The sequence below is a fragment of the Ammospiza nelsoni genome, chromosome 10, assembly GCF_027579445.1.
Source record: "Ammospiza nelsoni isolate bAmmNel1 chromosome 10, bAmmNel1.pri, whole genome shotgun sequence".
Lineage (NCBI taxonomy): Eukaryota > Metazoa > Chordata > Aves > Passeriformes > Passerellidae > Ammospiza > Ammospiza nelsoni.
In genome coordinates this window covers 22,967,116-22,994,014 of record NC_080642.1, presented here as the reverse complement: position 1 = coordinate 22,994,014, position 26,899 = coordinate 22,967,116, and the positions used below count along the sequence as shown (strand labels likewise).

General features: G+C 43.4%; 1 protein-coding gene across 3 annotated transcripts in view; it reads right to left on the bottom strand.

Moving 5' to 3' along the window:
• Positions 1 to 7,773: 7,773 nt before the first annotated feature.
• PIK3CB (phosphatidylinositol-4,5-bisphosphate 3-kinase catalytic subunit beta) overlaps positions 7,774 to 26,899 on the bottom strand; it is a 90,997-nt gene continuing 71,871 nt past the window's right edge. For all 3 annotated transcript variants that reach the window (XM_059479385.1, XM_059479383.1, XM_059479384.1), the window contains 11 exons: positions 24,713 to 24,834; positions 23,690 to 23,833; positions 22,343 to 22,442; positions 19,938 to 20,116; positions 19,186 to 19,295; positions 18,809 to 18,887; positions 13,199 to 13,366; positions 12,647 to 12,770; positions 11,457 to 11,602; positions 9,878 to 10,010; positions 7,774 to 9,400 (listed from right to left, as the gene is read on the bottom strand). In XM_059479385.1, coding sequence (XP_059335368.1) covers positions 9,263 to 9,400; positions 9,878 to 10,010; positions 11,457 to 11,602; positions 12,647 to 12,770; positions 13,199 to 13,366; positions 18,809 to 18,887; positions 19,186 to 19,295; positions 19,938 to 20,116; positions 22,343 to 22,442; positions 23,690 to 23,833; positions 24,713 to 24,834 — 1,443 coding nt within the window. In that variant the 3' untranslated portion in view covers positions 7,774 to 9,262. The remainder of the gene's footprint in view (positions 9,401 to 9,877; positions 10,011 to 11,456; positions 11,603 to 12,646; positions 12,771 to 13,198; positions 13,367 to 18,808; positions 18,888 to 19,185; positions 19,296 to 19,937; positions 20,117 to 22,342; positions 22,443 to 23,689; positions 23,834 to 24,712; positions 24,835 to 26,899) is intronic.

The following is a 26,899-nucleotide window of genomic DNA, read 5'->3' as shown; positions in this document are numbered from 1 at the left end:
ATCACAGATGCACCTGTTGCATTCCACGGCAGCAGATAACAATTGCTTACATTCTTTTTCTGGGGCATCAGCTTCCCAGACGGGAAAATCCTAAAGAAAGGATTTTTAGTGAAAGGATGTTTGCGACATATGTGCATTGCTGGTGCACGCAAGTGGGACAAGAACCTTTGTGATGCTGTAGGGCAGTGTGGGGTCAGACACAGAGCTCTGTGGAGTTTGTCTTCATGCAAACACATGAGGCTCATGCCACAGTCATGCACAGAAGAGTTGCACGTTGAAGCTCCTACCCTGTTAGGAGTACAGGTAGGCATCAGCTCCTACCTGTAGTGGATGCCACTCTTTTATGGTTTTGTCCACAATCATTCAATAATTCTGTTCATAATCATTCATAATTCTTGTTCATAGTCCTTCAATAATTCTGTGTTCTAAAACTAACAACTTGTCACTGCCACCAGAGCCAGACTCTCCTTTTTGCTGTCCATCCCAGGTGGCCACACACGGCACCCACTCATAGGGTGTCACAGGTATACCCTCTGGAAGGGTTGATAAATCTAACAATTTCTGAACTCATTAATGCTTCTGCTGCCCGAATCCATGCAACGGGCTGAGTGTCACCTGTGTGTGTGTCCTTGCAGCCCGCAGAGACGGAGCCCGCTGGCGGAGGAGCCGCGGCGGTGCGGGCACAGGAGGGGCTGCCGGCGGCCGCAGGAGGAGCCGTGCCCGCTGCCGCAGCTCGGGGCCCCGCGGCGCTCGGGGAGGATGTGCCCGAGCTGCGAGATCCTGCTCTGCCGGCCCTGCGGCACCCTGCACTCGCAGCGCGCCTTCATCGCACACAGCCTGCTGGACCACTACGACAGCGCTGCCCTGCCCTGCTGAGCGGCATGGAGGCTCCGGGGCCCTGAGGGCATCCAAACCCAGCGCTGGATCCATCGGGATGATGGGCATGGAGGCTCCAGGGCCCTGAGAGCATCCAAACCCAGCGCTGGATCCATTGGGATGATTGATCCCAGGATGGAGGCTCCGGGGCCCTGAGGGCATCCCAAACCCAGCGCTGGATCCATCAGGATGATGGGCATGGAGGCTCCAGGGCCCTGAGATCATCCCAAACCCAGCGCTGGATCCATTGGGATGATTGATCCCAGGATGGAGGCTCTGGGGCCCTGAGATCATCCCAAACCCAGCGCTGGATCCATCGGGATGATTGATCCCAGGATGGAGGCTCTGGGGCCCTGAGAGCATCCCAAACCCAGCGCTGGATCCATCAGGATGATGGGCATGGAGGCTCCGGGGCCCTGAGGGCATCCCAAACCCAGCGCTGGATCCATCGGGATGATTGATCCCGAGATGGAGGCTCTGGGGCCCTGAGAGCATCCCAAACCCATCGGGATGACAGACCCCTCTCGGGAGTTTTGTTGTTAATTGCAGCCCCAAGATGTGTGAAAAGTCTCTGTTTCGGCCCGCGTGTCCGAAGAACGAGCTGGAGTTCTTCAGTTTTCGTTCTTAAAGTTGTTTATTGTATCTTATCTATAAAATTTTTCTCCTGTCCAGCCGAGGTCCATTCAGCAGGACAGACAGAGGCACTCTGCCTGCCCCTGGGGCGGTGTTATCTCTTTATGCTACAAACTACAAATAACATGTTTGCAATTACTTTCCAATCCCTATCACCTATATTAGACAATGAGCTTCTACTCTAAACCAATCCCAAAGTGCCACCATCACAGCAGAAGATGGAGATAGAGAAGAAGAAGGACTGGACATGCCCAAGTCCCTCCATCTTGTCCCCAAAACCCCCATTCTAAAATCCCAAAATCTACCTTTTTATCCTGTGATAATTTTATTATTACATTATGTAAACTTCTGTGGCTTTCAGGTCTCCATACAAAGCTGGTAATTTGCTCCACGGGTCATAATCAAATCCCCAGGTGTTCTGGGCTGTGTGCCAGGATCTCTGAGCCCCCTGGCAGGGGTACCAGCAACTCTGGACACCCAGAGGGATGCTCTGAGTTCTGACAGATCCCAGCATGGAAGCTCTGGAGCCCTGAGCACATCCCAAACTCAGAGCTGGATCCGTTGGGATGACGGCTCCGTGCAGCCGCCCCGCAGTTCAGTCTGTACCCATCACTCATATAACCAGCACAAACCCAGTAAACAGAGTTGTAACCTAAACATTTCTCAGCTGTTAAGGATAGGGAATTGTTTCAGAAATATTCTCTAGAGCCTTCACTCTCCTCTCAAGGAAACAAAGATTATCCCATTGGGCTGCAAACGTGACGAATACATGCAGAGCCACTTGCAATGCCTTTGTTTGCTTCAGTGTTATTTGTGGTCTGGAATATTAAAAGTTTTATTTCTAAATTAACTACCTCTGAGAAGCAACTTTATGGGGGAAAGGGGCTTCTAAAAGCTGTCCTGGCCACAAGGATTGCAGCTCACATCCCAACTCCCTCCTTGAATTTCCAAACTTGCACAGGTTTTTGGTATCTCACTTGTGATCCTGCACCTTGCCTTGGAAGGAGCAACAACAATCACAACTCACAAAGTATTTAAGCCTTCTTTGAGCTCTTAAAGCCTGACCTGTATTTTTAAGCAGTTCTTCAAACAGCGTAGAACAGCTGCAGACACCAGGCCAAGGCTCTGGGGCAGGGCTGGGTGGCATTAAACTCCAGGTGTACAAAGACTTTACCACTGTGGAATTCCCAAGCAGAGGTGAGGGTTGTAAGGAGCCTCAGGAACAGATGGTCCCAAGTCCAGCAGCATGCACCTTTTCCTCCCATCTATATGCAGGATTAATTCCTTGCTCTTTGGTAGGGAACAGGCTAAACAGACTTAGTCTCCCACAGCCATTAAGAGTTCTTTTATTTAGCCAAGCAGAAGAACAGAGGCTGGGACATTTGGACCTTCATTTCATCTCTCCTTTTCCTAAATTCCAAAGTAACAAGTCCATAGGGAAAAGGACTTTCTGTCCTTCCCACTCCTCTTTTGGAGCTATTCCATTTTTTGTTTGGTAAAATGACTAGAATCCAGACTTTTTTCCTATCCCTAGGGAATACTTGGGCTGGGCTATGACATCTATTCTTGTGTTTTGTTTCCAGCCCCCCAGGAAAACGGTTTCAGCAGGAGGAGTTCAGAGGCACATTTACAACATTCTGTGCTCCAGAGTATCTTGAACAACAGTGCTCAGCTCCCTTGTGGAATGTCTGACACTCAATGCTCCTCATGCAAGAGTACAGAGATCATTTCAGAAACCAGACTGAGCTGCTGAAAGCTCCCATTAGGAATTCCATGTAGGAGAAAGCCTTAGGCAGGACTCACAAACTGGAATGAAGCACTGCCAGGTTCCTTTCTGCCCAGATTTCACTGGTTCTGCCCATTGCCAGCAAGTGCCCAGACTTCCTGCCCAAATACAGACTTCTAAAGCCAGAAATGAGATCTTACCAACACCCTTGTGCTACAAGGGCCTTAATCCCTCCAAACCCACATTTCCATGGTGCTTGATTGTCATTTTCAAAAGCCAACCAGGGCCTGGCAAACCAGAATTAACCTTTCCCATTTCTTTGGGACTGCTATTCCTAAACTGGGACCCCTTACAGCTCTCCCAAGAGTGAGCCATACCATTACTTTGTAAGCCATACCATTACTTTGTAAGCCATACCATTACTTTGTAAGCCATACCATTACTTTAAGAAATATAAATTCAACCCCATTCCTCATAATCAAGCAATCCAGAGGAGACTTCTCCAGACAATCACCTGAGGAAGAGCAAGGTGACAGACTGAAAGGATGAAGGACTAGCTCATCACAACAGCATTATTTTAAATCCTTCAGTGCCATGCAGTGAAATCAGTTCAAATAGGTCAGAACTGAGCCTTCATCTGTTCCAGAGGGGAGAGAACGAGGGAAGCTCTCTCAGCATCTGCCTGGGAGGATTTTCTGTGTGGCTTGCTGAAGGACACCAGCAGCTCCTCATGTGGGTCACGAGGCTGGAAAGGCACCTGAGCAGCAGCAGCAGTGTGCAAACTGAGCTCACTGGGCACAGCAGCTCTGTCCTGTGCCCATGGATGCTGCTGTGCTGGGCTGGCTGAAGGACACTGCCAACAGCAGGGTGAGCAATGCTCCTGGCAGGAGCCCCTCCCTCTCCTCCATCAGGCATGCAGTCCTGCTTGGGGAGAGCAACTACAACATTTCTGTTATACACTGAGGCAGCACCAACAGTTTTGTCCCTGATTTCTCAGAGCTGGTGAATTACTGCTCTTTGCCTGCACTGGCTACCCAAACCTGCTGCAGAGATCTGCCTGGTGTTGTGTTTGCTCCTAGCACACCTGTGACAGTGTTCACAGGGGTCTTATGCTGAAGGAAGAGACAAGGATCTGACTCCATATTTCAGAAGGCTTGATTTATTATTTGATGATATATATTACATTAAAACTATACTAAAAGAATAGAAGGTTTCATCTCAGAAGGCTAGCTAAGCTAAGAAGAGAATGGAATGAATAACAAAGGTTTGTGGCTCAGAGAGTCCAAGCCAGCTGACTGTGATTGGCCATTAATTAGAAACAACCACATGAGACCAATCCCAGATGCACCTGTTGCATTCCACAGCAGCAGATAACCATTGTTTACATTTTGTTCCTGAGACCTCCTGTGGGATCTCAGCACCTCAGGATGGAGGTGCAGAGAGGCCGAGACCACCCTTGGGGGGCTCGGGAATCCTGGAATGTTGCCAGAAGTGTCTGGTGGCAGGATTTTGATCCTACACAGGAGATGAGACCTGTATGAGGATGGGAGGATTCCACTGGGTGAATGGTGAAGGGATAAGTTAATTAGAGTGTAAAACACAGGGTTTAGGATTTTGGTACAGGGGGGTCTAAAGAAGTAAGATGGAGGAATTGGGGCGTGTCCTGTCCTTCTTCTTCTTCTTCTTGGCCTCCATCTTCTGTGGTGGTGGTGGCACTTGGGGATTGGTTGTTACTAGAAGTGCACAGGTTAATAAGAGTAGAAAGTATTGGAGAAAAATGATAAATATTGTACACGTAACTTCGGGTATAAAGATAAGTGACTGCCCGGGGGCTTGGGGAGTGTGTGCCCATGGCTGACTTGCTGTGCAGACCTCTGTCGGGCTGAAAGAAAATCTTTTAGATAAACAATTAATAAACACCAAGACCGAGACAAGATCAGAAGTCTCTCCTCGTCCTTTGAAGCGTCGGCTCTCCAAGGCCATCCCTGGGCCTTTCCAGGCCACCAGAACAGCAACACAGAAAACCTTACAACCTCCCAGCTTCTCAGGAGGAAAAATCCTAAGGAAAGGATTTTTCATAAAAGATGTCTGCGACACACACCCAGGTTAATGTGTGTCCACTGAGGTCAGCCAACAGAACCACACCTTGAGTTTAGCCTGAATTTCACCAGCCACACCACAGGCAGCTCCTTTTTGTCTCCAAAATCCCCAAAGCCCCGTGCAAACAGTGAGGCCCAACAGCAGCAGAGCACTGAGCCCTCAACATGGCAGCACCTACTGACACTTGTGCCCCAGAACAGCTCTGCTCCCTCAGCTCTTGGACTGTCATGCCAGACAAGTCATTTTTAAAATTATTACATCTTAGCAGAGGATTTCAGGCTTAGATTTTAAAGCTGGCTCTGACACATAATTACACTAATACACTATATTGTGAAAGAATAATAATAGAAATACTGATTACACATTTAAAAAATGTAGGCTTGAAACCATCCTACAGAATAAAGCTACAATATAGCCTGACATACCAATTATTAGGAGCCTCTACTATTTAATTATCTGATTTCAATAACTCTGGGAGATTAAAGAGGAATATTGGACTCTTTTATGTGAAATACAGGAATGGGCTCTGTCCAAGGCATTTGCTGGAGTGTGAGTGACTGATAACCAACATCCCACTGCCAAAACAACCAATACAAGCACGAGAGGGAAAGGAAGCAGCTCCACAGCTGAGGGGCAAATCCATGGGAGCTCCTTCCCTGGAAATCCAAGACAGGACAAGCAGGAGTGTGAAACCAGCAGTTGTCACCGTCTGTCACAAAATAAAAGATTCAAGATAGAAAGCAAACCCATCAAGTAATCATGCAATCAGTAATAAACCAGAACAAATAAAGATCATTTATACACTGCATATACCAAATTTCAGCTGTGGTTTTTAAAGCAGCCCAGGCAGCTTTCCCCTCTGCCAGATACAATGAAGGCCTTGAGAAGGAAAAGTCATTTTTTCAGTGGACATATACAAAGAAAGGTAATTAACACGAGACCACGTGAACTGAAGATTCAACACAAACTCTTTAAATTCTCTTATTATAATCTAACCATTCGATGTCTTGTGAATTCAGAAACTGATTTAAAACAATATGTTCCAAATCAGCCCCAATTAATGTACCAATTTAGTATTAGAGCTGGATATTGTGAGGAAAGTACTGAAACAATCAATGGACTGATGTGCCAAAATCCAGTCTTGGACGACAAACAGTGTCAAAGTCTCCTTTGACTTTTTACAAAGCAGTTCATTTATTTATTTGTTTGTTTTCTGAATGAAAGTCTGTATGCCACAGGCTGTAGCAAGTATGATGAAAACGAGGGAGAGTGGTGATCTTTTTACTAATACAATTCAGCAAACCAGGACTCTGCACACAACTTAACATGAAGCTATCACAAAATCAGCCTTGGTGACCTGGTAAATGCTGCTTCCTGCAGGTTCAGCCCTGAGAGGTCAGCCTGGGAAGCATTGCTGTGGGATGGGATCTCTTCTCAGCTATTTGAAGATAATTCACAGGAGGAAAACACTTCATTGTCTTTGCTGCCAAACACAAAAATAGACCGTTTAACTCGGCTCTTACTTTCCTTTCCCATTCTTGTTAATTAATTGCCAAGACACAGAGAAAGTAAAGACAAGCAAACACAACACAGCCATTGAAGGGCTATTAACCAACACAAACACCGAGCAGAAGCAGCATTTCCTAATCACCTCTAAACACTCCTCAAGGAACAGAGGCAATGGGATTGTCTCACCACCTCAGGTACTTTTATAACCCTGCATAGAAGTCGCATCCAAAATCCCCTCTGGACTGAGTGCAATGCCCTGGTGGTGCTGGAGGCAGGGAAGGGGCTCCTGCACCTGCAGAGGCACAGAGGGGAACAGAGGGGAGCAGAGAGGAGCCTGAGGCACAGAGGGGAGCCTGAGGTGGGACCCAGCTGCCCTCAGAGCCAAGGAAATAAAGGAAATGGAGATGCCACTGTGCTCCCTCCTGCCAGAGCCCGTCCACACCAGCCCCAGGCAGCCAAGGGCCACTTGCCAACTTCACCTCACAGTCCTGAAAAGCTGATGTCTCCCTCAGCAAGGCCAGAGATGTTCAAGTGCTCTTCCCACGTGTCCAGGAACCCCTCCTTATGCACAGTCACCTGCTGTGAATTACCTGAAGATGTCATTACTTTTTTCAGAGCTGTCACCTGCAATGCAGTTTCTTTTTAACTTTCTTGCTATCTGCTGTAGAAATAATAATTTAAAAAAGAACATGGCACACTTGAAATGCTACTATGCTGTATATTAAAAAAAACAGCCCTAAACCCAACAAAACCAACCCACGTAGCACTTGTTACTTTTACAATATTCTAGAAGTAGAAGTCTTTTCTGAGAGATAACCCATAGGGTGAGGAGAAGAGAATCAATGCCCTACACAGAACTGACTCCAGGTAAATTCTTAACCTTTAAAATAAACACAGAAACCCCAAAACAACAAAAGCAAAACACTCTCAACAAAGTAAAACCTACTTTAATTAAATTCATACATCATCCAACATTTCTATGCAGAACAACTGTTTAGTCAAAAAGTAAATATATATGTTTAATCTCTTTCAAATGTCCACAAGAATCAAGAGCTACCAGTGTTCCTTGGAGAACAGGCAGTAGTTAAACCTCTCTTGCTGATGTCCAGGAACAGTTTGTTACATCTTTTAACCAGCAGTTCCCTATTGCACATAACAAATTTGCTCTCCATGTAAGCACCTAAAAGCCTGGTACCTCACTAAATAAATTAAAACAAATCCAGTTTCTTCAGCAACCATCTTCAACATATATATCTCAGTAAAGCAACATTCCTGCAAGCTTTTAATAAATAGAGAGAGAAGATCAGTGACTGCATTGGTGTTCTGTGGAATGATCTTTCCCCATCAACTCTTGCTTCTCCAACCAGCTGGGGTTTTTGGTATGCATGCTTTAAAAATCACTTTGTGTTGTTTATTTCATGAGAACATCCCTTACATAGGTCAGTACATTTCACAGGGAATGTAGGACTGATCTGAGATGGGAATTTCAGTGTAAGGCTGGAAGGAGCTTCCTGCTGGAACCAAACCAAACTGTGCCTCTCTGGGAGCTGAAGGCAAAGTCCCAGAGGCTGAGTGGGAGACTGTAACCAACGAGGGATTCTCAGGCACGTTTGGAATAGGCCTCACCTTCCTCCTTCTGAAGGGCTTCTTTTGTGTGTTAAGTCAGAGGAACAGAGCTGTGCAACCCCTGAACATCTGGATGCTGCATCACATCTGTCAGGGCTCCCCCCCCCTTCCTTCAGCAGCAGCACAGACACGAAGCAGCTCCCTGCAGTACAGTGATACCATGGTTGCTATTTACAGTAGAATTAATGCATCTGTGCCAGTAGGGCAGAGGTCATATGAAAAATATACACAATACACTCATTTTTTAGCCAGATTAGGATATAAAAAAAAAAATTACTCTTCAAGTCCTAACTTTAAATGAAGAACAGTTCTGCCAGAGGTCTTCAAACCTCCTGAGGATATGTTAGAGCACATTACCCTAACGTATAAAAACAAATATTTACACCTCCATGAAGTACCAAAGAATTTTTAAAAATGCCTAGTAGCTCTCAGCGTGCAAAGTCAGCAGGAACTGATTATCCAGGATGTTCACTAACTGTAGACACAGTCTTGGAATCAAGCATTCAGAAGCAGAGTGCAAAAGACTCAGGAATTATTTCAGTCCATTTGTTCTCACTGTCGTTTCCTTTCTTGGTTTGGATCATTTCATAGAATCACAGAATGTGCTGAGCTGGAAGGGACCCATCAGGATCAGAGTCCAACTGCTGGCCCTGTGTGGGGCTCCCCAAGAACCACCCTGTGCCTGAGAGCATTGTCCCAGTGCTTCCTGAAGTTTGGTTGGTCCATACCACAGAAACCCTTTACAAACACTTATCAAGGTAACCTTCAGCTTAGTGCAAATGCTAGCATGTCCTAGGACCTGTAATCCTTTCTGACAGTGTGAGCCATCCAGTTCACTTTAGTAGTCCAACTTTCCCGCAGAGCTTCATCAAACTTTTGCTTGAACTGTTTTAGTGCTTCTTCCTCACTCTTCCCTAAGGCCAGGGAGTCCTAAGGCAACAGGGAAACAAAGACTGTTAAGAATTTTAAAATGCACAGTGAAAGGCTCCTTCACCTTTCAACACAAGCCACAGTGTGTTTTGCTCTCCTTTGACACTTTTTCTGCTTACTACTCATTGAGCAATACATCAATGGGTTTCAATAATAAATCTTCCTGGGTTTAAAGATAAAACTGACAAAGAATGAAGCAAATTATTTTCACCTTTCCAGTTCTATGCTTGTGCATGAGCCAAGATGTAAAATACCCCTGAGATGACTGCATTTAAGATGCACAGATCCTGAACTCATTCTCTGAGCACTAGGCCTGACTACAGGCCTTGTCCTATAGAGCTGAAAAAGAAAACTTCAAGGACTGTGTGGAAATCTTCACAGAAATGAAAAACAATGAAAATGTATTTATCTTAGAATCAAAAAAAATCACATCCTGGAAAAATGCTGAGTCCTGCTGAGCTGTAGCTCTTACTGTACCTTGAGATACTGGATGTCCTTGACAGAGGTGAGCTCTGGCAGCCCTGCAGTCAGCATCAGTGCAAAGAGGGTAATAAGTAGGTTGCCGTGCTTGCGCAGGATCAGGTAGGCTTTCTCACAGCACTGCCGGAACCTGGGCACAGGGAGGGAGCACAAGAGGCCAGTCACACACTGCAAAGGGCTGCAACTGCTGGCTGTTCATCTGTTAACTCTTATCTGCAATCTGGGATCTGACAAACACACACTCTGGAACACAGCACAAGAGACAGAGATGCCTGCAGAACTTGTTTGTGCATTCCCACAGTGTCCTGGGCTGACTATATGATGCTTTTAACCCTAATAGTCTCATTCTGTTTATGATGAATAATAAGTTTTGCACCTTTAGGACTTGTACCAGAGAGTGAAGGGGGGAGAGAAGCAGCTCAGTTTGTTTTCAGACACTGCACTCACTCCTCCACATTCCTGCTCCTGCACTGTGCTGTCTGCGGATGGACAGACAGCGGGACAGAGCTCTCCTTTGCTTTTAGTTAGTTTAGCTAGCTGAGGCAGAGAAGCTCCCTGGACTGTGGGGTTTTTTCCCTTTTCTTTGGCCCTGTTTAACCTGCTCTGGATGAACACCCAGGGGAGCACCGGCAGCTGCACCTGTGGCCACCGGGCCGGGCCTGGCCTGGACATTTCCAGCACCGAGGGACTGATCAGAGCCCGAGTGAGCTGAGCTGCAACCCAGGGAGGGACTGTCTCAGTTTGTCATCTCTTTTGGAGCAGCAAGGGGTTCTATTGTTTAATATTGTTTAGGTTTTATTGTTTAATAAACAGGTTTTTTCCACTTTTCTCCAAGGAGGCATTTTCTCCCGGACAGGAAGGGGGGAGAGGCCAATTGAATCTGCTTTTCTAGAGGAGACTCTTTGGGGGTCTCTCCAAAATTTGCTCTGAACCAGGACACACAGACACATCCCATGTCTTCCCAGTGAGCCCTCAGTACAAAACACCACCAGCTGCTCTTCAGAAAGAACAAAAGTGCCAGAGGTCATGGTCCAACCTCCCGGAGAATTCGTTAGGTGAAATGCACTGATGATCCTATAGGGTGGGCTACAGTGGAAAAGTCAAAGCTCTATTGCAATCCCTCTAATCTCTGCCATTTCTAATTCCTTCCATGATCAAAACTGAGCCAGCTTCCAGGGGTGGTGGATCAGGAGCACGCGGCTCCTCATGGCCAAGCAGGGCCAGCATGGGGCAGCACAATGAACAAGCCCTGATGGACAGGAAGGGTGGGAGGGAACCTCTTCCTAAGGCAGTGCTTGAACAACAGCCTGGCAGCCCTGCCTGGAGCCCAGAGCTGCTGCAGGCAGAGCTGAGCCCAGCAGAACCTGCCACTCCTGCTGTGGGAGATCAGCTGCAGAGCTGCAGCTCCTGGTTCTAAGTCATCTGTGGGCATTCCAGCTCAGGGAGAGCAGTAGATAGCCCTGTAAATGCATGTTGGCAACACTTCCACACAAGTGCAAATGAGCAAACCAACCCCAGGTACGTTCTGTTATGCTGGAAGTTATCTCAATTACAAATAGATCAAAGTAACACTCACCGACCAAATTTTTCCGTGTTCCCTGTTTTTCCTTGTTGAATAACATGAATGAAATCATAGGTGAGTATGAAAGGTACCCGTTCCCTTTTAATTCCAAACTTGGACTTGAAGTTTCCAAGAATATGCCCAAAATCTATGTGAAAGAGCTAAAAAAACCAAACCAAAACAAAACAAAAAACAAGTGAAAAATAATCTTCCCAGTGAAATGTGTCACTTTTCTAATATCTCTACAGGATGCAGGTATCAAGAATAGTTAACTCCTAACATGACTCTCCAAAACCTGTGGTTTCAACCCTTTGGGAGAATTTGGCTCTAAACCACTTCAAGATTTAAAGTCAGTAATAACATCCATACGCCTTTGAGTGACCACTGCAGCAAAAGATTCTCTCAGGTTTAAGCTGCTGCTGCCACAGAGAGACAGCTTGGTGGCAGCATCAGACAAAAATGAGCCCAAGGATGAGCCCACAAGGATCAACATCATCACATCCAAGGCCTTCCCACACAAGGACAGAGGCAAAGGGAGCAGAGCTGAGTTAATCTGAAGGACCCTGTGGCAGCTCCCCATGTTAGAATTGAGGTTAAGGACATTTCAGCTTTCTTCCAGGAAGTACAAACTTAAAAAAGAATACTGCAAATGTCTGTAAAGCTGTCAATTTTATAACCCTTGCTGATTTTCTAGAAGAATAATTTCATTTAAATCAGACAAGTTACATTGCAGGGTAACAATTAAGAAAGCAGGTGTCTAGGAGCTCCCCCAGGTTCTGAGTGCACAGCACTGTGCTGCTGCTGGGTTCCACACTGAGCATTCCTGCAGGGCTGAGCTGCACAGACTCACTTCAGGGAAACCACACTGCTCCAAAATGCACCTCATGGATTTTTAAGGGTGGTCTTTTGCAAGATACCCTAAGACCATTATTATTCAATGAATCTAAATCATTATAAGGCCTCTTGCATGTTCTGTAAAAGCTCTGCAGAACAGCCTCTCTCCATAAAGAATTGCTGACGGACCAGGCTGTGCTCTGTCCTTCCCCCAGCATTACATTTCATTTCCTTGAAGCTCTCTCCAACCCTCAGTGAACCACAGACATCAGTTCTACCCATGTGTGCCTTTCCTTTCATCATGGCACCAAAGAAATTACAAATTCTGGAGAGAACTCTTGCACACCAAGGTCACCAGAAGGTTTTTTTACCTGCCCATTTTTCCTGACCATGATATTGTCACTGTGTCTGTCACCAATTCCCAGCACATATGTAGCTACACAGTAGCCAGCACAAGACAGAGTAAATTCTTCAATAGCTCGATCCAAGTCCTCTCTGCAACCACAGAGAAAGTTGTATTAGTGCACACTGATGGAATTCATGCCATGCTTTAGCCTCAAAAAAGATTTTACTTGTTTAAACTAGAAGTCCATTAGGATGCTACAAAACCAGAATTACTTGAGAAAAAAAATACTGTAAAGGTAGCTGTGGAGAACAAACATTATGAAAGGCAACATCAAGGCTTGAGACCCATGTAGTTTCCATGGGTTTGTTTGTGCTGCCAAATTTAATATAACCTACTCAACAGCACACAGCCAAAATGCTGCAAATGCCAGGCCCAAGGGTACCATGAATCTCAGGCAGAATTTGACATGCTAGAAAAACAATTAGCCAGAAACCACACATTCCTCCAGACTGAAAGAGAAATTTCTGAGGAATTTTGTAGCTTATACTATAGCTGAGAGAATAAGTGTAGAAATTACCCTAAATTGTATTCCTTCAGCCAGTTCAAGAGCGCGTCCTTGTTGAAGGCAGCAGCTGCAGCCACGTTGCTGCTGTTTAACTGAATGTCAGCAATGGTTTCTGAGCTAGAAACAGCCTCAATGAGGCCAGAGTGATCTCCAGTTGCCAAGCAGCCATAGGGCAACATCCTGCAAGGAAACACAGAGTCATGTCAGAACCTTAGCCAGCTAAATGCTTCTTTAGGGCATTCAGTGTTTGGAGATGGCTGAATGCTCATGTGAATAGGAAACTCTTAAGGGGCAATATATAGGAATTGTTTGCAAAGTTTAAGGACCAGCAGTACATTTAAAACGTTCATTTTTTCTATTTTGTATACAGATGCAAAGAAGAGAGACACTTTAAAAAGCCTAATTTTTCCTTTTTTCTGGAACCCAGTTTCTTGTAACTTCCCAGGATGAGCCACAGAGGGAGCCCTGTGCTTGCATTTGTGAATTCCAGCCGGGACAGACCCTGACCTGCTCAAGTTCATTACCCATAAATTCTTGCTGGAAATGCAAAAGAGGATCTTATCCTTTTCCATCATCTTCCTACTTCAAAGGAAAATGCTAGAAATCCTTCTGAATCTTAACATAGAGAATGTTTTCCAGTTCATACTAAACTGAAGCATAGAAACCCAATGGAAAACAGGAATACATCTCTTAACTGGCTTGGTATCTCAAAACACACCTGTGCATTCACACACAGTGACCAGTGAAAATACCTCTTACCACATCACTGCTTTACAGTGAGACACAGTTCAGGATGAAAATCAAGGAGAGGTGTGTATAAATAGCTAAGTGTATCTTTTCCCAATCCATTTCCTCCCTTCAGATGCTTAAAAAGCTGAACAGAATGGCAACATCCCATGAGATGGGAGCTCAGCATTTGCAAGGTAAACTTACAGCAAGCTTTTCAAAGGCAATGCATCACAAATTGAGCTGTCTGCTCTTGTGCCAGGCAGCTCAGGCCAAGGAAACGATCTCAATTGTGGTCATGGTCCATGGGTAACAGAATGAATACCAACAAAAATCTACATTGCAGCACACAAGGTATAGACCAGCACTCACTGACTTAGAGAGCTGTATAAAACAACTGCAGGACATGAAAATTGATGTGAAAATTTGATCAATTTTCAAATGAAAACTGATCATGAAAATTGATGTCTAAAGGTACGTACATACATACACATAAATATATATATATATATATATAAAGCTTCACTGCTGGTGAAGCTGTCATTAGTATTTCTATATAAAACTATATATATTTTTATATATATATAAAGTTTAATATAAGATATCAAATTTAATAGCTACAAAGCATAACCACATCTCTGAACTGACACAGCCCATTATCCCAAGCCATGGAAGAAAAATGAATAAAATTCCTTACAAAATTAAACACAACGTTTTTGCTTCATAGCTATCAGGGGACTGAGCAGTTCTCCACCAAAGGGATAACACAACTGGAGTGGTGCAAGTAGTGATGCCTTGGAGGGGCTGCCTAGAACAGAGGCTGGACAAGATTTAGAGAATAAAGTGGGGATTTATTAAAGGCCTTCAACAGCCACACCTTGGGCAGTCCCAGCCTCCCAGGGGCTACACCCAAGCTGGACAATGTTGAGAGATTTTCAGACAATTATAAGTTTGGTCCATTTACATATCAGAGGTCAATCCCTCAATTACAGCTTCAGGTAATGAAGTCATTTACCCCCAGTTTGCTGCCCCCAATTCACTTTTGTTTGTACTTTCAGGGCCTAAGACAGTAAAGTTTCCTTGAGCTTCAGGCCCAGTGGGATTGTTTGGTGTGACCAAAATGTGAAGACAGTAACTCACACTCTATATGGAGTTCAGAGTTGTGCACTGATGCAGTACAGCATCTGAAAAATATGAAAGCTAAAATCCTAAGGCATCAGAAACAGTAATGATATAGATTGGGATTCTTCCCTACTGGCAACAAAGTGCACTGAAAACCAGATTCAACAGCGTATTTCAAGAGGACTCAACTTCAAAACAACAGCAGAAGTGCAGGCTCGGAGCATTCTTCCCGTTTCTGTTCTGCGCCCTGCCCAGCCCCAGCCCTGTCCCCAGAGCAGGGCTCTCCAGGAGCAGGAGGGTGGCTGGGACTGCCCCTGGGCACGGGGAAGCTCTGCCCATCCTTATCAGCACAGCACAAATGGCAGCCCAAGCTGGCCAGGTTAAAGTGCAGCCTGGCCTCCTCCCACGGCACCCAAGGCAGCGCGCTCGGGCTGAGCCGGGCACACGGCCAACAACTTCCCCTTCAAAAGCAGGCAATGATGAAAGCTGCAGCCCCTGGAGGGCTGTGTGCTTACAACTGCAGGAAAAAACATCCTTGTCAGAGAGACAGTTTGACAGGAGTCAAGTTAGGGACAAATCCTCTGGGCCCTTTCCATCTCATCCTGGTCTTTCTGACTTCAGCATCTGTCAGCAGGATATGCTCCCTGCTTTTTAAAGCCAGCAAAAGCCATGGACAGATCAATACTGAAATCCTGGCTAGGACAGAAAATTCTCTTCACTCATTTAAAACTGTTCTTTATTTCAAGTGTTTAATTCACCAAACCAGTGCCCTTCCAAATACACAAAAAATACTGGTGATTTATCAACACGTTCTCTGTAACTTCAGGTCCAATAGTTTAAAAATGATGACATGTTAAAGAGTTGTAACAAATACATTTTCCAGTATGTGTGTGAACTCTGATTTCACTCATACACAGCCATGTAACCTCAGATCTCACACAAGTAAGGGAGACAAAAAATGAGAGCCCACTATAGACAGGCACTGAAACAAAAAAGTGTTTTGGAGAATGTCCTGCATCTGATCAAAAAGTAACCAAGTATTAAATATTTTTATGACAATTTACCAAGCAAAGGCGACTTGGCATAGATCAAACTCCTCAAATTCATAGTTTTCTGTTGCTGTTGCTTTACTTGTTTCTCCACTAACCCAACTTTGGTGCTATAACAGAGCTAAAGCAGTCCAAACACTTTCTGACACAAGGATTTTCCTGAGAGGTGCAGCACCACAGACCCCACAGCATCCTTGGGAAGACAGATGTGCTCCCCTCTGCTGTGACATGTATTTGTAATAGGTCACTGCTCAGGTACAAGTTTGTCTTATAAATTAAGGCGTGGAGATTAACTAAAAATACACTTTTTGCTTTGTTCATTTCTCTCTGCTACTTGGATGATGTTTGAGGTAGACTGGCAAAGGCAGAGTGCTCTAAGTGTCAGTGTTTGTCTCAGTGCTGGTCCTGTTCTGGAAAGCAGATCCACCCTACACCCCAGGCTCTCCTCACTGTGCCCACAGGATGAAGGACTTAGAGGAGCACATGGCACCATCCTCCTGCTCACAAGTGTCTCCTCTGATACACCCCCTGCCCTGTTTGCCACCCACAAGACAAATTAGTTGGCAGTTAAACAAACAAGCAAACATTTCTCCTCCTTCAGCTCTCAAAATCAGTATGTATTTGGCATTTCTCTCTAGAGCTGAGAAATCCCACTGGGAATATCATGCCTGCTTTTATTTTATGTGTATGCTACACAGACTGAGCTTAGCTTTCATTTTCAATCACTGCTAGAGAAGTGAGTGTGGACTGCAGGGCAATTAGAAGGGAACTGATGCTGTCCCCAGCTCAGGGGTGCACTGGCTGCCATTCGATCCATGCCTCATGGAAACTGGACAATCTGCTTGTGGCAAAACATCACTGATGGGGAGTGGTAGCAGCAAGAGCTTCTCTGACACTGCTGCCATGGCTGATGTCCTGCTTTTACTTGGATGGAGTTACCAGATTCTTCACAGTGGAAAAAAGTTGAAAAGTGCAAAATCCATTGTGCATCCACAAATGGAAACGACTTCAGGGAAACTAAGGATGATACAGGGCAACAGGTAAGGACTGCACTCTTTGGAATGGGCATGTGGCACTGTATTTTTCAGGAAAGCAGCTCTTTGACACTAGTTTTCCAGCTGAGACCATGCTTCTCACCCAAGCAAAAAGTAACCACTGACTCCTGACTCACAAACATGGCAAAGAACTCACTCCACCACTGCTGGCTCGTGGATTCTGGAGCTGTCTCTTCTTGAGAGAGATGCAGGCTATAAACACAGAGATGCCAAAGCCTCACCCTGCTGGCTGTGCCCTCATGCTCTGGGTGTTCTGAGTGCTGTTTTGGCCAATTCTGTTCTCAAGGAAGGTCATTTCAGAGCCTTCTCTTGGCAAGTGCCTGAATAATCTCTTTGACAGACACTGAACTGTAACCCTGCCTCAATCCCAGGACTTTATTTCATAATGGTAACTATGACAGGATGAATGGAAGGAAGATGCTCCCAGTTAAGCAAACAAATTGAAGAGGCCAAATATAGAACTTCAATTCTCACTAGGAACTTCCCCTTTTCTGCTTTTTTTTTCTTCGCAGAGTTTTAAGAAAAATCTTGGACATCAGAGCTACTTTTTTGTTTTCCTTTGTTGTGTTTTAAAAAAAAAGAGGCTTAGTCAGGAAAAACATATTTGATGACTCTCATCACTATTCCTGTTTGCTAGGCACGGTGTGTGGCCCAGGCTGGAACCACAAACAGCTTCTGGGAAGGCAGCTACTGAGGAATGCCTGATCTGGGATTCCACAGCTGCCAGAGGCTGTCCTTGCCCCCAAATGCTGGATCAGCTTCCTCAAAGTCAATTTATAATGACATAAATGACCTAAGGTTTCTTCAAGTCAGTGTTCAACTTCACACACACTCAACCATCTCATCACAAGTACATCTTTTCAGAAACAATTTGTAATTCACATTTCCACCTTTCCTGAAGCATTCTAAGCAACAAGTTGATAATTTTACTTACCTGTGTTGATGTTACGTGCCTTATGTAGTTCCCATTACTATACCTGAACCACAAAAATTTTAAAAGAGCTCCAAGACTCTAAATGAAGTACTTCAGGCAATATTTAAATATAAGTACTTCAAGACTTGTAAACAAAACTTAGAGAGGACTACAGCTCTTGAAACAGGCATACAAAATTTAATTTATGGCTAAAAATGTTTTCTAATAATATGATACCCAGTACCTTCCTTAGGACTACTTTCCTAAAGCGCAATTAGAATTTGTGAATTATGTTACCTAAAACGGGTTCATAAATTTGGGTGAAAAGGCTTCCCATGTACTAGAGGGTTGTGTGATAACACTGAGCAATGACTGATACTGCTGCTCTTAGGAATACTCCAGTATTCAAAGAAATCACGTTTACCCTACCAAGCATCCAAAAGCAAGAAAGCTACTTTGCAAGAGACTTTGGAAGATACAAAGATATTTCTGGCTGGAAAAATGCAACAAGAGAAAGTGACTTCAGAGTTGCAGATGTTCCCAGGGGCTGTAAGTGCTGGTGTGAGCAGCAATGAGAGCTCTGCTCCCAGCAGGAAGGAGCAGAGGTAATACTTCCCACAGCCTGCTTACCTTGGCCATGACAGCTGGGAGCTCTGGGAAGCCTGACAGATGTGTAGAAGAAAAAGGACAGTGGGGAAGGTGCTAAAAGCAGGAAAGCTTTATTTCTCAAAGCAAGCAGCACTGAGGAGCTCCTTACCGGAGGTTCAGGCCAGCCTCTTTCCACAGAATGTCCATCAGGCGCAGGATCTGCAGCGTCAGCATGTCCTGCCGGAGATCTGCAATGAGAGGTGACACCACTGCCTCAGCTCCTCACACTTCCTGCAGCCCCCAAGGCCTTCAGAAAAAGGCATCTAAAAATACTCAGCCTAAGGGTTAAAGTGGTATTAATCATAATCACATCCTGACTGGCAGTGTCCATGCTTTGAAACTTGAAGAAGATGCTTAATTAGTTTACTGATGTCAGAGTAATCCATGTTTACATGATGGCAATACAAAATAATACCAAAAAACTCAAGTGCAAACATGCCAGTGAAAAAAGAAAAGGAAAAACTGAAAGTTTCTAGCATTGCTTACCGTCACCATTTTTAAAGATGATCCCTACATGATCTCCTCCAAACATTTTGTTGTTGTACACTATCCAAAGAGGCTTCATTTTAGAATCCATATATCTACACTTCTCAACACTGGAAGAAAACATGACAGAAGTCTTAGTCAAATAGGAATAATTCACCTGAAAAGATCTAAACATGGTTCAGAACATAAGAGAACAGGTAGACTTCCAGTCTGGAAGTACTTAAATGCTCTGTCTGCTTTCATTCTGCTGCTATGTCATGAGCACTCCCCAAGCTATGAACATATTTGTTACATGTGGAATGTATTTGATACTGACTGGTGAATGTATCTCTACTTCTTAAATCAAGCACCCTCATTTTCAGAGAAAATAGTTTTCTTTATATTCTTTCCCATGTATTTTTAGACTTTATATTTAGGTGCTGTGGAAAGTTTTAGTGGCCTTTGTGCTTACTGTTAAAAACAGAAGTCAAGAATGCAGTCAAATTCACTTTTAGGCTTACATTTAAATATGTTGACTAAGACAGTATTATGTTTCATAAGACAGTATTACTTTTCATGGATCACAAAAGTCTTCTAATTTAACTGATGCCTTAACCTCAGAAGATGCCCAGCAGAGCTTCTGTCACTACAGGACAAGTTCCCTGTGGCAGCACAGCTGAACGATGCAACCAGAGAAGTTCAGACAGAAATGTGTTCCTGCTTTACTGTTTCCAGGCAAAGCTATGGTGAAATTGTGCTCATTCTCTACTTACTGCAGCTCTGAGAGTATAACAGAAGGGTTCAGAGGAGACTGGAGGTCAGAAAGTGCTTCTCTGTAAGCATTTTGTTTCAAACACGTATGCATTGCATCTTTGCCTTTTGCTTTGCTTTGCTTCATGGCATTCAGCTTAATTAGACTATTTAAAGTCTTCATTTTATTGAGGGCTTCCACCTGAAAGAGATATTTTATTATCAAGAGTTACTGCTTTGATTTGAGATGTAAGATAATGTGAAATCCCATTTCACAACAAAACCAAGTATTAAATCATTCTACAACTTTTTAAAAATGGAAATAATGGATGGAAATTAAGTTGCACATGTTTCAGAAATACCATTTTCATAACGATGAGATGAAAGCTCCTAAGCTTTGAGTCACTTTTAAAAGCACGACTTAACATTTCCAAAAAAATGAATGAGGCATTTTAATGTATGACACATTAACACAAATTCCTTCTTCAAAGTACAATTTTTAGTTCCCTATTTCAACAAAGCACATAACATAGGTGCCCCCTAGACATACAGAAGTAACAGAAATACTGATTATTTCATATTCTAACAAACTCAGACATTGCTGGAGATGAGCTGTGGATGCAGATACTTCATTGTTCACATTAAGATGCATCCAGCAAGGAATGGCCATGTGACCACTTGCAGACAATTTTCACAGAACAAAGTCTTAAATGTGTGTCATTAAAATCCTGCTGAAGTCAGGCAGAACACAAAAGCTTTAATTGGCTAAGGTGTTTAAAATCATTTCATCTCAACTAAGTTTTTACCTTAGAAGTGTGTAAAAAGTCAAGGCAGTTATTTGCAATAATATAGCTGGGCTAAACTCCTTCTTTCCCTTCTGTTTTGCAAAGTTTTTTACTGTTCCAAAATCTCTGAGGAAATTGGTGATGTAAATGTGTAACACTGACAGAGCAGAGCCCTCTGACAAACCTAGATAGCACATACAGCAAATACAACTTAATACAATATACAACAAATACATCTAAGCAACTTTTTGACCAAACAGCTCTTCTAACAACCAGCTGTGCTTGCACCAGTAAGATGCTGAGCAATGCACAGATTCTGTAGCAAACAGCAGCAATGTAACAATTATGAAAGCTCTTTTCTATACAAGGAAGCTTCAGGCTGCCTTACAAGGTGCTGAGTCAAAACTCACCCCTCCCACAGCCTGAACCCTGCCAGGCAGGATGCTGTGGAAATTCTATGGAGTTTGATTATAAAACTGGGCAGTGGAGAGCTGCCAGGTCAGCCATCTGTCAAAACCAAAAGGGCTCTGCTTTTCCACTATTCTAGGAGCTGTACAAACATCAGTGACAAGGGAACAAAATGGAACCTGTGTTGTACAAACAGGAACTTTTTGAAGTATTTCTACTTTGAATTTCTTCCGTGTTTGCACAGTTGGGAATTTTTTTGCCCCTTCTTTGATTGTACTGACATTTGCTTCCTGTAAAGTGCACAAAAACTTTACTGACCTTACATCTATTGCTTAAAGCATTTCACCACCTACTCTTTTTATGATTTTGACAATGCTAACGAGCACACATGGAAGAGATGGTCTTTTCCACGTCCTGTGAGCTGCAGTAATAAAGAGCACAACAGAACATCCCTGTTCCAAATGCTCCCAAAGCAGTTTCAATGCAGACAAACATCACATCAGTTACCCATCCACTGTGTGGATCTTTGAGACCTGATACTGTAGATACTTGAACTCCAAAGGGAGATGAATTTTCAAATATTTTTAAGATCACGATCTAAATGAACTCATTAAAACCACATTAGAGACTTCAAACATGATTTGTGAGTGTTCCTTAATGATCTGGTGATATAATTATTAGTGCTTTCAAAAGCAAACCTCTAGTACTTATTAGGGTATTTAAAAGCAAACATAGGTCTCCTTTGCTCTCTCTTTGTGTGTGTGTGTGTGAATGAAAGACCTATATTAACACTAAAATGAGTATTTGGGTAATATGCAACACCTTTTAACAAAAGCAAAAGCTGCAGGAAGTAGTCCTGAAGTATCTAGGTAAAATGTAGAACAAGCTACCCTTACAGGGAGAAAAACTTGAAATGCACAGAAGCTCTTTTTCAGTTAATCCAGAGTTTCTTGTGTCCAGAATACACAGATAGTGCTGAAGGTGTCTCACAGGTCTTAGAGCACTGTAAAACCAGCTCCCTGAGGCCCCACAGCCCTGGCTGCCTTCTGTGCCATGGAGGCTGCTCCATCACTCAGCCCTTTTAATTCCCTGTCTCACTCGCGCCTCCTTCTCCTCCACACTGCCCAACTTTGTAAAGGCAGCCAATACACCCCAGGATCAATGGAGTCGGGATGGCAGTTCCAGGCTTGGCTGAGTCAGGATGACAGGAAAGGAAAAGGAAGGGCAGTCCCCACCTGTTTAGCCAGCACCTTCATGTGAGCCACGCTGCCCCTGCAGTAAGCCTCCAGGATGAGCCCGAACTGCACTGACACGGCGGGGATGTGAACCTCCGACCTGCCGGGGAAAAACTGCTCAGCACCCACACAACTGCACCCTCCCAGCCACTCAAACACCCAGGACAAACAGTAAAACACCTCACGGGCACATCAAACATTGAAACACCTCATGGTCATGTAGCTGAAACTAGCCAGGTTTCCTTGTTGTCATTATACTGCAAGAGTTCTATTGTCATTATATTGCAAAGGTTCCACATTGCTGGAATTTCATGTCTCTTTGATGTTTCTCGTAGGCAACTCCTCTAAGCACTGACTCTTTCTTCTTCTCACAGCAGCCAACTGAGTCCAGTTCCCTCAACTCTTTTATAACACTCTTCTTATTATCAGCTACAGCTGTGGCCTGTTATAGTCTGGCCTGCTCCTAATCTTTAATAATTAACCCAGCTGCAACTCTTTAGGGGGTAAGATTACTTTCTATACTACCTTTATTTACTTGTATTCTATCCCTCTGTATTTCCTAGGAGATGCTGGAAGGCCTCTGTGCTGGAGACAAGGAGGACAGGCCAGTTTGGATGCAGGATCCTTGTTTCCAGCCCAGGACTGCTCTGGGGGCAGCAGGGCTCATGCCAAGAGGGGCTGATTGAATACCTGCTTCAGGACCCCCTTTTACTCAGAGCAGCTCTGAGAAGTCACTGAAGGGCTGACTTTAAACCACACATTCTCCAACCTTTGAAAGGGAAAAGCCCAATTTGCCTGAAGGCAAACATTTTGAAACAAACCACTGAACTTTGTATCATAGCCAATTATCCTCCAAAACAATTTCATGTAACACTTGCTCTTTTTTACCTAAAAATATTAAAACTAATTAATCAACCTATCCAGCCTATTCCAGTCCATTCTAAAAGGCTTTTGCCAGTCATGAAACTGCTCATCAAAAGTAGCAAGAATACACAGAACAGCTTTTACTTTCTGTTAGACTTGCAACAGTAATAATTTTTCCCAACTGTGAAGTATAAATATTGTGCTTTTACTGCACCCACAGCCAAAACAAACACTAGGGGTATTTACAAACCTAACTCATCAGGTAGTCAGAGCTGAATGCAGTTTGGATTTGTTTCATCCAAGGGTAGATTACAGACCACTCTTAATTTATTTTTAATGAGAGGTGTGATCCATAGATCAAAAATAAAAAAATGGAGTTGTGGGCATGATGATAATGGCTCATTTAGAAAAATCCTCAAGAAATCCTATTTGAAAGCCCAATCAGCTCAATAGTTTCAGAGAGATGAAAGGAAAATCTCCTACCTCAGGTGCCAGAACAACATCTGTCCTATTCTCCGATTGCCCAGTGCTCTTTCCAGGAGAAACCTGGAGAGTGCACAATCCAGAAAAGGCTCATACTTGAGGACTTGCACAAGTTGGAGAAGATACTGAGAGAGCTCTTCATCACTAGAATGAGGTACATAAAAGCAGTTAGTAAGAGAGTAGCTAGATTAGTGATATTTCAGAAATTCAGGTGCATATGACAAAATAATTACAGGATTTGTTTCAATACCAAGAGTCTCCCAGTTTTTCTATCACACAGAGCAGGACAACACAACTTAGTGCAACTTCCAGATGGAAATAATTCCAGATGCATTCTTAGGATACAATTCTAAGCAGCCAAATCCCTTGTTTGGATTTGAAAGAAGTCAAAATAATTTATTTTTTTTTACCCCAAATGACTATCCTTGACCATTAGAAATTACTCACTAAACTATTCACCACAGAGAATTCAGAATTCAAGGACAGGAAATGTGCAGTAATGATAATGTTACACAAGTCCTGCCCTAGGTTACAGAGGAAAGCAAATGAAATGCAATAAGGGAAGAAGTGCAGAGAATGAAAACTCTGTGAATCAAAACCAAATCAGTAATTCTATGATTATTTATTGCATGCTGCAGCTCCCATTCCTATTAAATGGCACAGCAGAGTAGAGGTGGCTGGGTGCCAGGTGTTACAGTACTTGACTCAGGAATATTTCTCCCTTTGTTATTAAAACTCTGAGAGTTTCTCACTCCCCTTGCCCAAGAAAGGGATGAACACCCAGTCCTCTCTGGGACAAAGGTGCACTGGTGTTCTCTTGCAACATGGAAAATAATCACAATTTCCTACGAGGTGTCAGAATAAGGTGGTTTTATTCAGCCATCAGTGAGCCTAGCCAGAAATCAGACTGCTTTATTTGGCCACCTATTCATGGCAGGCAGTGTGTTCAGCTCTTTCCTCTTGGCTTCTTTTGTCCTGTGAGCAAAAAGAATGAAGTTTGGTACCCCAGAAACCCCCACCTACCTCATCTGCCTCAAACAGCCCACGGCATATTCCCTGACATACTGGTCAGGGTAGTTGAAATCCAGCAGCTCCAAAGCCTCCCTGGGCAGCAGCTTGGGCCAGATCTGCAGGAGGGCCTGGAGCTGTTCCAAAAAAAAGGTGACAGGTAAGGACACAGGTGGACACACTGCTCATAAAGGCACTCACATGAACGGAAGATGGTGACCAGCTGCCATGGGATGGGGGGTGTAAAAAGGAGAGAAGTCATTAGGGGCAACTGAGCTCACTTTTGATTATGTTTCTTTCTTACTCTTTCAAATGATGCAGATTATTTGTAGTCTGAAAAACCCATTTCTTCACATGTAGACACAATGCACCGTAAACGAAAATTAGGCAACACCTGGTATGTGTGGTTTAACAACAGACACACAAGACCTCTTATTTTTATTGAAAGTGCTCTCATAAATATATAACCATTTTGCTAACAGTGAAAGTTTTTTACTAAGGATTTAAAAAAAAGGGTTTTGTTGAGAGAGAGCTTTCTTTAGCAAAAACATTTGACGACCCCAACTGATGGAGCCTTTTTGAACATTCACTGTGAATATTAATGAGCTTAAATTGAAAAAAAAAATAGGTATTAGGTATTAAATAGGTATTAGGTATTAGGTATTTAGGTATTAGGTATTTAGGTATTAAAACAAATAAAGAATCTCTAGACTGATGCAATAATGTGCTGGAAAAAAAATTACAGAATACAGTGATGCATAACTTTGGACTACCAAAGAGAACAACATTTAGATGCCTCACAAAGTAATCTGATTTTATTGCACTGTTATGAAGCTCACAGCTACCTGCTGAGAGCAATATGTATTGAGTTGTATCACTATAGATACAAATAAACACTTTAATGCACATTAATATAAATGCATATTAGTATAAATTCAGTGTATCAACAGCATAAGATGTTTCTTTCTGTAGGAACAAGTCATGATAAGAACACAATTCCCTACAAATTAGATGATACAGGTTATTTTATATTTCAATAGCAACTTATAAAAGCTGAATAATGAAGAAAATCTTGTTTTTCTCCTGATTTCATAATGACTTAGAGCAGTGAAAAACATTTATTTCTACTCTGTCACCCATCAACTCCTGCTTCCAGTTCCAGTAGGACAAACAGGAGTTCACATTCTCAGCCCACATTTAACAGGCATGTTCATAACACCATTTATACACCTTGGGGGCAGATTCTGAACTGAGTCATCATTTTTGTGACATTCAGAAGGCAAGAAATGGGCATGAATCACATCACAAAGCCAGGGCTGTGCTGAAACTCCACAAGTGGAGGAAAGGACCAGCTAAGCCATGGGCAAATGATGTAAAGTAAAACTAAAGCTGTTTTAAACATAGATGTCACATTCCCACAGAAAAATACACTCAAAAATACACTCAAAAATCTACTGACCCAGCAAGGATCAGTGATGCCAGTCTTGACTGCAGCCACCAACATTTCCATAGCAAGAGCTGGCACTGAAACTCTGCAGGCAATACTAACCCTGAGCACATATTTAATACACAAGGCAGACACTGAAAATGCAAACAGCAGTTCTGCTTGTCAGTCAGAGACTCCAAAACAAAACTATCAGAATTTCTATACAATCTTGTAAATCAGGTGCAGAACCAGCAAAAATATACAGCTATTTTGTTAATACTGAATGATTGAAATGGAGAAACTGAAATAGTCTGAAAAGATGAGCTCACATGGCCCCACATGCCTCATACATCAGGCAGTGAAAGTCATGGTCCACAGCATGTATATTTACTGGGAAGAAGATCTGAAAATACAGAGCTCCTCCCTTTGCTGAAATCATTGCACAGGTGGTTACAATGAGAATGAACAATGCATGTTTCAGAGAAAACATGAATTTGGCCTTGGTGTATCAATATTTTCTTCTGTAAAGAAATAACCACAATTTCTTCCCTAAGAAGACTGTATGAGACAATACAATTAAGCACAGGCAAGTATTTTTATTCCAATTATTTTCAGTATTTCAGTTGTCCTTTCTCTACTTCTCATTAATGATGGTGTCACTTCACTGAAAGCAAGTGGATTTTTAAAAAAAAAATTTTTTTTGTTTTAATTCTGCTTTGAGAATAAATACTGCCTGAGAATTCTCATAACAAGTTTTGCTACTCTGCTGAGCAGGG